General features: G+C 32.5%; 1 protein-coding gene across 1 annotated transcript in view; it reads left to right on the top strand.

Moving 5' to 3' along the window:
- PolE1 (DNA polymerase epsilon catalytic subunit 1) overlaps positions 1–14,267 on the top strand; it is a 323,060-nt gene that overhangs the window by 147,576 nt on the left and 161,217 nt on the right. Inside the window, exons 12-15 of the mRNA XM_072529917.1 lie at positions 709–1,149; positions 2,858–3,223; positions 3,483–3,666; positions 4,984–5,328. Coding sequence (XP_072386018.1) covers positions 709–1,149; positions 2,858–3,223; positions 3,483–3,666; positions 4,984–5,328 — 1,336 coding nt within the window. The remainder of the gene's footprint in view (positions 1–708; positions 1,150–2,857; positions 3,224–3,482; positions 3,667–4,983; positions 5,329–14,267) is intronic.

The raw sequence follows: 14,267 nt of genomic DNA, 5'->3' as shown, positions 1-14,267 counted from the left end.
GTGAGAATTTAGCCTTGGGTAAATTATCAAACAGCCTCTTTTGTTGAAGGACCATGGTCATCAAATTATTATAAAAAGCCATTTGTTATTGATTACAGAGTAGTAAAATTTTGTTTGTATTACATTAGCTTTTCCTTTTCTCATAAATTTATACACAAACAGAATGAACAAAAATATTATTATGTTTATTAAATTTTAATTTGAAAAATCAGTAAACGTTTGAAATTAATTAAAAATATGTATATTAGTATATATACACTTATTAGTGTTTACATCTATCTTCAATACTTAGAATTGTTAAAAAAATATTCAGTCAATCAATATTAGGAAACAAGACGTATACACTATTTATAATGTTTATAAAACTAAAAATACAACACTCAAACTCACGAATGATCCATCCGCAAATTTGAATTTGTAAAACTTTAACGAAAGCTTCAACTACTAACTAATATCAATTTACATTGAAGAACACTTTCGATTGAGAGCGAACTGCACTGACCGTAAGCTTCAGTACTTGGCATAGCCGGCAACAATGTCACTGTTCAGAGAATTTAATTTCGGGAAAATTAAAATATTAGAATATGATGTATGTGCTGCCATCTACTCAAAGAATTGTTAAACGGTAATTTATTTGAATGCCACTGATTTTAACAGCGGCGTGAACATACCCTCTTAATGTAATAAGTCATAAAATTATATTTGTAGAGCCAGATGGCACAGTATGGAAATGGCGGGAATAGTATGTTTTACAGGTGCTAATATCATTATGAAAGCTAGAGAAATCATTGAACAAGTAGGTCGTCCTTTAGAGTTAGATACAGACGGGATTTGGTGCATACTGCCTGCTTCTTTTCCTGAAAATTTTACAGTTCTAACCAATCACGACAAAAAGAAAAAATTTAACATTTCCTACCCAAACACTGTTTTAAACGCAATGGTGAAGGAGTACTTTACTAACGATCAGTACCATGATCTAAAAAATCCTGAAACTTTGGAATACGAGATAAGACAGGAAAATTCAATTTTCTTTGAGGTTGATGGTCCTTATAAGGCTATGGTGTTGCCAGCTAGTAAAGAAGAAGGCAAAAAATTAAAGAAGAGATATGCTGTATTTAACTTTGATGGTTCTTTGGCCGAATTAAAAGGGTAAGTAAAGAAAATAGTTTTTCTTTTCATCATGATAATAAAATGTGCATCTATGGATGAGTTGTCAAATTTTCAACATATCCAATTATACTGTAATATAGGATTTCGGGGTACTACGAGGGTTGTCGTTTTAGTTTTGCCTATAACCATAAAAATAAAAAATATATAGACTTAAAGTACTTTATAGCTTTTCAAAATATGTCCCACCAAGATCGATACACTTTTGCCTATATTCAAACCAATTGGTAAAACAGTTTTGCAGTCTTCAGTTGACACCTGCAAAATTGCTGTTTTCAAGGCATCGATGGCTTCTTCTGGCGATTGGAATCGTCCCCACGCATGGAATTCTTAATTTTTCGGAACTTGAAGAAGTCGTTGGGACTTAGGTCGGGGCTATACAATGGATGGTTTAACAATTCGATGTTTTGAAGATAAAAAATCTATTGTCTTTTGGGCAGTGTGAGCGCTTGTATTGTCCTGATATAGGATGATTCGCCGTTACATGTTGCCTTGTTTGAGTTTCACGATAACTGCTGGTAAACTGACGGTTATATACCAATTGGAAGTAACCGTTCTTCGATCTTCTAAAGCAATCGTTGCCAAATAACCAGATTTTGACACAAAATTTGCGAAGATTTTCTTTGACACACTTCGAGAATACTTTCTGTTGTTTTGGATCACTTTTGTTGTTTTTCCTCGTCGTGAAACACCCACACAGCGAATTGGCGTTTATTTTCCGGCTCGTAGGAGTAAATCCAAGATTCATTGCCACTAACAATACTATAAACGTTTTTTGAGCTTCCTTTGTTGAACGGTTCCAATGTTTTTCGACACCAATTGACGCAGACCGCTTTTTGCTTTTCTGTGGGCAAATGAGGTATGCGACGGGAAACCAACTTCGTAACACCCAGTTCTTCATACAGGATCTGTTTGAGTGAGGTCTTTGTAATACCCAAAGATGCCTTTATCTCCCGGTATGTTACACGACGGTCATCCTTAATTAGCTGACGAAAAGCATCAATGTTTTGGTATGTGATTGTGGCTTCTGTGAAATATGTGGCTTCTGTGATGCTTCATTCCCATTACAGAAACCATTTCAGCGAGACATTGCTGTTGGGATAATCCTCTCCGAAAATTGTAAAAAATTGTTGCTCAAAAATGTCCTCGGCTAAGATCCATTTTTCGACCGACTTGTTACTTTTAAATATTCACTGTATCTGCAGAATTTGTTGTATCGCAATGAAACTCTCGATTTATGTCAACAAAAAATTGAGGTTACATTTGTGTCGGAAAGTTTTATCGTGGCGCCCTCTAAGCGGCTATATGCAAAACTAAAAAGACAAAACCTCGTCTATAGGCGGTAGACAATCTAATAATTATGATGTATAATTTAAACTTAATTATCTAATAAATCTAATCATCCTCCTTCTGTCGGCTTAAAAATGCTTTTTATATATGACTTTTCATAACCCATATTTCAAAACAACTTTTGGTTTCACATACTTTAACTAGTTATTTTTTATTCACGATTTGCAATATTACATCGCGTAAGTTTTAGATTTAATCAGTATAATTAAAATGATTTATTATGAATCAATATTACCTACTTTTTTAAGTATTTTACATATAGTATTTTTTAAATTTAATTAGTTTAAATTACGTTCACACAAAGTTAATTTTATCAAGAAATATAAGACTTATTTTTTAGGTTTGAAGTGAAACGAAGGGGAGAACTGCAGTTGATCAAAAATTTCCAATCATCCGTTTTTGAGGCTTTTCTCAAGGGCGACACGCTTGAAACGTGTTATGCAGCCGTTGCTCAAATAGCAGATTACTGGTTAGATGTACTTTTTTCTAAAGGTAAAAACTTACCAGATTCTGAATTATTCGATCTAATTGCGGAAAATAAATCCATGTCTAAAAAATTAGAAGATTACGGAGGACAGAAAAGTACGTCCATCAGTACTGCCAAACGATTAGCGGAATTTTTGGGCGATCAGATGGTGAAAGATGCGGGCCTTGCATGTAGATATGTTATTTCAAGAAAACCTGATGGAGCTCCTGTTACTGAAAGGTACCTATATTTTTACTAAAATAATTTTCACATTCTAGTGTATGTGCTTAGTCCTTACTAAAGGTAGAATTAAAATTATTGAAATAAATATTAATATGACATGATAGATAATACAAGAGATATTCAATGTTTGTTAATTATATGCTAGTAGATGATCTTAAATCTGTAGAATCAGCTGCATATTAATCTCACAGATTATCATAGTCGTATACTGTGTATTTTATAGAAACTGATTTTTTTGAAATTTATTTTCTTATAGGGCAATTCCTCTTGCAATTTTTCAAGCTGAAGAGACCATACAAAAACATTACTTAAGAAAATGGCTGAGGGACACTTCAATAAACGAAATTAACATTAGAGATATTTTGGACTGGAGTTATTACATTGAACGCTTGGGAGGAGCTATTCAAAAAATTATCACCATTCCTGCAGCAATGCAAGGTGTAAGTGTATTCAAAATTATTGCAAAGCTAGTGAATTTACCAATAAAACGGTATAAAAATAAATTCAATTAACACAGTGTTGAAAATAAATAACCCGTAATAGGGTTAAGCTTATTCATTTTTTAATGATTTCTTAAGGAATGTTTAAAAGCATTCTCCAATTGTTTTGTCAATTCATGGATATTGATGGTGATATTATTCATGAAAATTATATTTACTCCAGTCGTCAGAGACAAAAAGGCCACTAAACATCTAAAAATTATATGAACAAGCTGAATTTTGCTGAGCATATTAATTTTGGGACCCCAAAAAATATGCAAAAAGTTTACCACTTTTACCCCCGGGCTTTCCCTTAAAACTCCCCTGGCAGGGGAGCTATAAAATGTAGCTGAGATAATTCTAAACAAAAATGTTTATAAACATTTTTTGTGTAGAATGAACCGTTCTCTTAGAAACAACGCTTGAAGCGACCGTCGATTTTGCATATCAGTTACACGCGCGAAATCAATGTTCAATAAAATTTCACGGTAAAAATTCAATATCTTTTGATTCAAGTGACCTATCGACAAAAATCAAGATGCGTTTTAAAGGTAGAGTTCAGCTTTCGTATGCAGTTTTTGTATTTAATAATACAAAATTAATTAATATATAATACAAAATAGCTAAAAAGTGAAACTAATAATTGCAAAAAAAGTAGTAACTAAATAAAATTAGGTTAGTTAATAAAATTTGGCTGCTACGCATACTTAAAAAACACTATTGTAAAAAAATAAATTTACCTATAGATAAATTAGATAAAACAAATGTAGTATATAGCATTCGTTGTACTCACTGTGAAACTGTGTATGTTGGTGAGACCGGGAAAAATCTATCAAATCGTATTATTTCCCATAAGAGTGATTGTAGAATAAAAAAACCATATTATGGATTTTGATAACATTAAAATTTTGTGTAATGAAGATAATAAATTCAAAAGGACCTTTTTAGAAATGGTTTGTATTAGCAAGATTAATAATAATTTAAACAAAAGATCAGAAATTTAAAATCTAAGCAAAATTTATAATTATATTATTTCTCTACAATTCATTTATAAAACCAGTAAAATATCACCTTTTTAATTTAATTTTTTTTCTATAACAAGAGAAACATATGGCAGTTGTTTTTCAATTCACAGTTTATTTTAACTAGTTTATATTAAATATGCATCAAATGTGCTAGTTTATATTAAATATGCATCAAATGTGCTAATTTAATTTCCGTATGTTTCTTTAATAGAAATTGCTTCAAGCGTTAATGCTGGTGTTATAAATGCTTTAGGTGCCGAATCCTGTCCCCAGAGTTCGGCATCCAGATTGGTTACATAAAAGAATATTAGAAAAGAATGACAATTTCAAGCAAAGGAGAATCAGTGACATGTTCTCGGCTGCTCCGAAATCAAAATCAATTGAAAACAACCCATCTAATTCTAATAAATCTAGTGAAAGTTGTGAAATAGAGGACCTGTGTATGGATAAAAACAATGCTTCATATAAAACTCCACTTGTGGCTATTGTGACTAAGCGCAAAAGAGGGACGGATAAAGAAAATCAGTACACTGAAGATGACTTAAATAAAACCTGGAGAGAAGTATTGGGAAATCCACCACCCATGGGAAAGACTAAGGTAATTAAATATATATTTAACAATAACAATTTTTCGTTTCCGAACAAGAGTGAAAAAAGTCTATCTCGCGTACTAAACGAAATAAGTGTGAAAGTCATTAAATATATTATCTAGTATTTTTAACGGGAAATAACCACAATGTTAATTGAAAATACGCTTATTTTGACATTTCACATTTCATTTCACTTCGGGAACTTCCACAATATATATATATATATATATATATATATATATATTAGTGACTTTTCAGAACCATATCAATTCACATTCAGAATCATATTAACCACATCCTATTGTTCCAATTTAACTAACCAGTTAATGCACATCTGGGTCGTTATGAAAAAAATACTGCTGAGCAAAAAAAGGTGTTTCATTACATGTTAGTTACAAAGTAAAGTCAATATTTGTATTAGTTAATTTGTATTACAGACAAAAAAAAGAAAAAGTTTACAATTTGAAAAAGTAAGAAAATATAAATACAATTCTTGCAAAGTGCTTTTAAGAAGAATACTTTATTACATATTACAAAAATTTTATTTAAAAAAATTCCTTTATAAAAGGTATGTTAATATAAAAACCCTATCAGGCTACATCATAGAACGTTTTCGGAATAACTATTCCATCATCAGTGCTATCCTAAAATAAGTACTACCACATTAATTAAAGCGTTCATTGAATATCCGAATAGATCCGCAGGCCTATACAAATAAAACGTAGCAAATTTTCTCTCCTCTCAAAATAGTGTAGCCATCTATATTCTGTTCTATATTGACCTCCCACTTTATCACTTCAATAAACAACTCATTCGCTTAAATGATCGGGTCTGTAAGATCCCATAACCGTAGCTTAAACGGACCGTTAATCTCTTGTTTCCGGTTTCTGAGTAATTCGTCGTTGTTTTGATATTATTAAAATAAAATTATTTTACATAACGTGTTTATACTCTAGGCGCCAGGTGGAAGAGCGTGTGGCGAAAGATTTTGAGAATTTCACGTATAAATTGATTAAACAAACACTATAAACAACAAACTAACTGTATAATAATAACTTAAATATAATTTAAAACTATCTTCATCCAAGCGGGGGTGTCGTCATTCTCTGTTCATCTCGGCGTAAGCAACCCACTCTCGATGGTGCGCGTTCGGTTCGATCGGGTTGAATCGGGACGCAGTCGCTCAATTGGTAGAGTACGATGTGCGCGAGCAGGTCCGTACTTAACACCAGGGATGCACTTTTATATCCCCTCGGTACCAGGCTGAAAACCTGTCAAATAAATTTTTATTAATAATTTAATCGTTTAAATGATTGTATCCCCTAAACTATTAGAGATATTTTATTTTACCAGAAGGAGAATTGTTCCTTTTGAGAAAATCAACAAAATGTCGTTTGATAAATACGCTTTGATCCGATTGTTAGAACCGGAGTTATACAAATTTCGTGAAAACAGTTATAAAATAGGCATTCGAAGGGGCTTTTCCAAGTATCTCAGCTTTCATACGTGTGATTAAATTTCAAAACCATTTATTTTGAATATAATTGTACCAGCTTTAAAAATATTTTGCAAAACTACTTTATCTGTATTTATAAATAAAACAGTTGTAACAATTATTACTTACTTAAATATTAAAAATTTCACTAAAAAGTTACAAATTAATTTGTTTATAAGAGATTTAATCAAAATAAAACTATAAAATTTGAAAATCTGGTTATTCAGGTTATAGAACAACCCAAAACATACATTTTAAGTTTTGGTAAATGTTTCTATGTCAATTTTTGACGTGAAAACTTTCGTTTTAAATGGTTCTATAACTTCCATTTACCAAACTGCCAACGTTTACGGCTCAATTTTATTTAAAACTCTTATAAACAAATTAAATCCCCACTTTGTAACGAACATCTTAACTATAAACTACTATAACTTTTTTATTTATAACGATAAAATAATATGCATCTCGGGATCTACATGGATTTTACGTATGTATTGGTTTTTATTGGCTGCGAGCTGCGAGAATACGGTATTTTGTCCGATGCAGTAGTGATGTCTAAGTTGTTCTGTCTGTTGCCTTAACGGCACACTTTTAGCATACTCATCTGAAGTTTGCCGTTACGTTTACGTTTACCGAATGTTTCTTTTCTTTCTTATTTGTCTTCTCAATTGTCTATAACTTTTGTTACGTTATCGATTTCCCGTTAGTATGTATGCTGTCCGTCACGATTACCTAGAAATCAAAGTAGTCTACACTTTTCGTTTTGTCTCTATGATTTTACATGCAATTCCGTTACTTATTGCTGTACTTACAGTCAATTTCTGAATTTTGTTCGGTATATTACGTAGAAAAATTGGCGCACCGTTTTCCCTCTTAGGGAGGGGCTGTGCAGCAATTTTCAGTCCCCGACCTAAGATAGAAAATAATTACATTCTGAAAATTGTTAAACTGGTTGCATACCCAGTAATTAGTGTATTGCAATCTGCTGTGAACGATAACGAATAAGAAGACTACGTTGAGTTGACAGGAGGAAGCGCGATGACGTGTTTCCGGAAAATAGGAACTTTCCGACAGCTGGTGAAGCACACAAGATCCTACCTGACAGATCGATTCTTTCAAGTCAAAAGAGGTGGGGAAATCACTAACCTGTTTCCAATTTGTTCCGGAGTTCCACAAGGAAGCATACTAGGACCCACCCTCTACTTAATATACACATCAGATCTCCCAACGACGACCGATAAAACAATCGCTACATATGCCGATGACACAGTTATCATGGCTTCAAATTGTACAGCAACTGAAGCATCCCAGGTATTACAAAATCACCTACTTAAACTAGAGAGCTGGCTTAAACTGTGACGAGTCCAAGTTAACAGTTTAAAATCAACACAAATAACGTTTACTGTAAAAAAAGGTGTCGCGCTACCAGTTTCTATTAAACAACACTCCACTACCAGTTAATACCGTTGTTAAATACTTAGGAATCCATTTGGATAGCAAACTTAATTGGGGCTTCCACATCTGGAAGAAACGCCTTCAACTCAGCTTAATCTACAGGAAAATGTATTGGTACATGAGTCGAAAATCAAATCTTAGCCTGGAGAACAAACTTCTGATATATAAATGTATTTTAAAACCGGTATGGCAATATGCAGCACAAATCTGGGGTACACCAAGTAATACCAACATACAAAAACTTCAACGTTTCCAATCGAAAGTACTGCGCCAGATCTGTAATGCCCGTTGGTATATCATGAACCACAGATTACACCACGATTTACAGTTACCAACAGTTAGCGAAGCAATATCTGCTGTAAACTCTGTATACAAGACCAGACTATCCTGCCATCCAAATCCGCTGGCCACGGATCTGCTCAACATTTCACACGTAAGAAGATTAAAACGACCAGACCCTTTGGACCTCTAGTAAATCAGGAGAAACAGAGCATAGTCTCATGATGCGGTGAAATAACATTCTTAATTTGTTTTTTTTTAGTCTTGTAATACTCATATGTGTTTCAGTGATATTTATCTGTATTAAACTTTGTTAAGTTGAAGTTTAAATTAATTGTTATATCATAGATTATATTTATATTATGTCTTACCTGGGTGCTCGCCACTGGGCAGCTTCCCACTATGTTATTGTACATCAATTATACATATTGCTCATTGTTTGGATTGAGACAGATTGCAATAAACATTGGATGTTTAAAAGATATAATCTTTTAGCGAAAGCCGCTATCGCTTTATTATTATGATCATTTCGGCCTAGCCCAGCCTCATCAGCCCAAAGTGTCTGATGAGGCTGGGCTAGGCCGAAATGATCATAACACTTTATTGATACCGATTCGAGCACGGGAAGTTTGACGAATTTGTCCTCCTAGGCCATATATTTGGCCATTTAATTTAATAAAGCGATAGCGGCTTTCGCTAAAAGATTATATCTTTTACACATTTCGCATAGCGCAGAGGATACAGAAAACGATATTATCATATCGTTTTCGTTCACGGCCGCCAAAGCAGGTGGCGCCTTTGTAGCTAACTACTGTTGTATTGAAGTTTTGGGAGACATTCGTTGGACTTTCCGAGTTTGAATTTGTATCAGCCCAAAGTGTCTGATGAGGCTGGGCTAGGCCGAAATGATCATAACACTTTATTGATACCGATTCGAGCACGGGAAGTTTAACGAATTTGTCCTCCTAGGCCATATATTTGGCCATTTAATTTAACATTGGATGTTAAAAAAAAAAAAGCAGCTCGAAATAGATCAGTTGACGTTAGACCAGTCCACTTCCTAAGATTGGCCAGCCAGGATATACAATCTTGCCTTGTAGAATCAACTGTAGAAGTCGGCATTTATCATTACGCATGATGTGGCCGAAGTTAGCCAATTTTCTGTTTTTTATGGTGTTAATAATTTCTTTCTTTTCTTAGCCTCTGGAGAATAGTTATGTTACTTGTGTCGTGTATATATGAGACCCTCAACATACGTCGGTAGAACCACATTTCAAATGCCTCTAATCGTTTTATGGCATCTTCTGTACGGTTCCAGCTTTCTACTCCATATAGGAGGACACTAAAAACGTAACATCTAAGAATTCTTATGCGTATATTGATACTTAAAGATAAGTTGCAGAGAATCTTCCTAAGGCTGTTACAAGAGCTTCTGGCTTTTTCAATACGAGTTTTTATTTCGTAGCTGTGATCCCAAGTACCCTTAATATTGCAGCCCAAATAGCATATTTTTTTCACTCTTTCTAACGGTGTATCGGCTATTGTAATTTGAGCGTTTATGTTGGTGTCCTTACTAATGATCATTATTTTTGTCTTCTTGCAATTAAGTTTTCGGCCGTATTTGTTACATGTTTCTACGATGTTATCAATCATCCTTTGGAGCCCCTACGCACTATCTGCCACCAACACTGTATCGTCTGCATATCTAATATTGTTTATAAGTTGGCCATTTATAGCAATCCCATCTTCTGATTCGTCCAAGGCCTGTCTAAAGATGTTTTCAGAGGATATGTTAAATAATACCGGTGACAATATGCAACTCTGTCTAACTCCTTTTTCGACTGTGAAGAATTCATTTTCTAATCGTACTGTTGCTTTTTGTTGGAGATATAAGTTTGAGATCAGTCTTATATAAATATAAGTCAGTCTCATATAAAGATCAGTCTTATATAAATGATCAATATTTTTAATTTTTTTATACCGTATATATTTACATATTTAAATAACACCAGTAATTCAAGTACCCCCTAGTTAAGTTCACAACGGTTTGGATAATCGTACCTTTTCGGCTCTTACCGACAAAGTCGGAACCTCCAGGTTGTTGGCTCTTAATTGGTACCCAAGGTTGCCGCATCAACAAAATTAAAGAATGAAACATGGCCCTATTTAGCTAAAATTATGAATGTCGGTTATAGGATGAGAGGTTTTGTTGTGAACTTAAGTAATAATAAGGCCCTACATGTTAAAAACAACGTTTGGTACCTGAGAAATATAAGGTGTCTAGTTCTAGGTTTATGAATATTAGATGGATGGATAGAGTTGATTAAATAATAATGTATTATTTATCATATAGAAAGATGAAAGAAGAAATAATGTATGTTATCAAAAATATGGAAAACCAACAAAATTGATGTGTGAAGGGTGACTCTATTTGGGTAAAATTACAATTTGTGGTGTTATATTGTTATTGTGAGAGGAAAAATAACCGAATAAGAGACTGAGATCTCAAGAGGTCCGTAACCATAACCTAAGAAAAGCATGTATAGGTAAGGAAAAAGGGACTATACTATAAAAGAAAATAGGGAAGAGTAAGACCTTTAATCTTATTGTGTGGTTATTAACTGTTTCTAAAGGGGGATAGAATTATTTGATCTGAATCTGCTTATAGAGTATTGATAAGTGAAGAAAGAACATTGAACATAAGGGTCAGAGGTAAAGTTTAAAATATACTAAAAAAGATTGGGGGTGATGAATTAGTTAAATACATTTAGAAATATTGGCTTGATGGGGACTGAGAAACAGGAATAGCAAAAGAAGAAGTGGGGTATGGATGTAGAGAAGTTGTAGAGTATATGGGTCATGAGAATAGTTGTCGATAGAGAAGGAAAACGTCACGATTTAACGAGACATTTCGATTAACATAGTTTGAACTTCTCTGCTTTTCTTTGATAATTTTCAAGTCTTTATATAAGTCGAGTTTTAGAAAGTTTTTTTGGGGAATATTGTGAATCAGATATACGTCATCTGGGATATTGAGAGTGTGATTATGTTCTTTCAAATGTTGGGAGAAAATGGAAGTGATTTTTCTTTTTTGGTGTGTTGAGAGAAAATGGGAAAATGAGAAAAGTGTTTTCTCATTTTGTGTGCTTTAAAGAGCGCGAAGACGGTGATCTACAGGTTCTTCCTATACCATTTTTCAAAGTAAAAACGTTGCACGTCACAATTTATATAAAGTGACGTCACTTATATTTAAAATTTCTAGAACGTCAACCTTAGAGTTCAAACTTTCCTAACACAGCTAATAATACGAAACCCATATGGAACTGCTCGATCTTTCATAGACGTCAACATGGTATAATAATCAGAAAAATGTAATCATCATTATATTGGATATTTAAGAATTATTATTGATTAAATAACCAAAAACATTTGTTATTATTAATAATATAAATTTTATGAAATAACTCTTTAAGTCTAATATTCCACAAAATAATAATTTTAATGACAGTTCAGCGTGTGGCAAAATTGTGTAAAGTGTTGCCGCTTTTTTAGAGTAAGTAATTTGATCATAATATATTATATATTAATACATTGTATTTATAAATACATATTAAATTTAGATTAATAGCTTTGAAAACTAATTATTGTTGTGTATTGTAATTGTGCTATGCCAAAACAACTAAATAGTCTGTAGAAAGCTGATAAGCTTTCATGTAAGATAGATTATTTTGAACAAGAAATAATGTCGGGACGTTTTTACTATTAATGCTCTAAAAGAGGTAAGTTTAAAATTTAGAATATATAATTTTGTATTAAAATGTTTTCTTATGTATTTTGTAACGAAAATATTTTGCCTACCATAGGGTAAGATTATAAGGGGTAGAAGATTGGGGCGGATAGGGCAAGCAAAATAATCGATACTTGTGCGAACAGCACTTAGGGTTTGTTTGGAGAGCTGGGGTCGTAGATAAGTAAAAGGCAAGGGGTTTGGATTGGGGCAACTACAAAAATATGAAACAAAAGGTCATGAATCTCTTGGGACAAATAAAAAAAACCACAGAAAGGAAACAGGAAACACCTCTAGTAATTTAAAAAGGACGCCACTTCGAGGTGCCTAATTATAACTATTACAACAACTAGTTGCAACTAGGGAAATAATTATTAGAAATACAGAACATATATTTTTCAAATGAAACTCAAAAAAGGGTTAGTTTTTTTTTTTTTTTTCTGAAAAATGGCTTTGGCAGAGCCAATTAGCCAGACTTGTTTGTGTTTATTGTTAAAATCGACTGAATTTCAATTATTATTGATTGCAGATTCATAGTCAAATGTTAGTACTACATATAGCTAATATTTTTATGGATAGGTACATACATTTTGTTTTGATATATTTTTATTTTGTTTTTTTTCTTTTCTTTTTTTTTGTTTTGTTTTGTTGCTGTTTTGATTTTTTTTTTGTTTTTTGCTTTTTTTGTTCTTTTTTTTTGGATTTATTTTTTTGTTTTTCGTTCTATTTCTATTTTCTTAATTCTTTTATGTTGTTTTTTAATTTGTTTTACTTTTTACTTTTTTTACTTTTTTACTTTTTTTTTGTTTTTTTTTTTTGTTTTTCTTTTCAAACCATATTAACAGATTACGCCTATATACTATTTACAACTTATATTTACATATTTTAACATGTTTGTAAATGCAATGAAGAATTTCCATATTATTTGAAAATATTAAAAGATTAAGGTTTGTTGGAAAACAACACTTAGAATTTATTAATTCCTTATAAAGTTCGTTTATATTAATAATTTGTAAATCACATTCTAATATAATATGTGTTAGATCGCCTATTTTACCACAAGTACAATTGGGAGTATTTGATAAGCCGATTCCATGCATGTAAGATGGCGTAAGAGCATGATTTGCTCTCAGCCGATTAATGGTCTTTATAAAATGTCGATTAGATTCTGTGTAGAACTATCTTATGGAGGGTATCCTAGTGTTACAATGATAAAAGTTTAAGCCAGTCTTACATTCTCTGTAATGTAAATGCCAATTATTTTTAAGTTTTTGTCTACTAACGGTGTCAATATCTGTCGCTGGAATTAAATTTCTGTTTACTTTTTCTCCAAGCATGTATGCTGATTTAGCCAAATTGTCAACGATCTCATTGCCTTTTATTCCCGAATGGCCCTTGATCCATGTAATTATTACATTTAATCCTAATTGTATAGTTTCATAAAGAATTTTAAGAATTTCCAGTTCAATGTGGTTTATTTGTTTAACTGTTTGAATGTTGTTAAATCTATCGACCACGCTTTTACTGTCAGTAAATATAACATAGTTGCTAGTCGGATTCAGTACTACATACTGAAGAGCAAACATTATTGCCATCATTTCTGCTGTGTATATTGAGCATTCACTGGGTAAGCTATACTGGTGATGGTAATTTTTATTTTCGTGGAACATTGCACAGCCCGTTCCATTTGCATCTTTTGACCCATCAGTAAAAATGTACTGATAATTTGTCCATTTTTCTTTAATAATTATATCAAACATATTTGGGAGTAAATGTGAGTTTAAGTAACATATCCTAACCTTTCTAGAAAATAGTGTTTTTGCCATTTCACCGTAGTAGGGCGGAATTTGGCTTTTATAGAGAATATCGTTATATTTTACCGTACTTAGATAGCTTTCTACCAAAGGTATAGATTTTTTAGTTCTCCAGTA

Source organism: Diabrotica undecimpunctata, chromosome 4, assembly GCF_040954645.1.
Source record: "Diabrotica undecimpunctata isolate CICGRU chromosome 4, icDiaUnde3, whole genome shotgun sequence".
NCBI classification, from domain to species: Eukaryota; Metazoa; Arthropoda; class Insecta; order Coleoptera; family Chrysomelidae; genus Diabrotica; species Diabrotica undecimpunctata.
The sequence above is the reverse complement of the archived record's forward strand: the minus strand, read 5'-3'. Positions and strand labels throughout refer to the sequence as shown.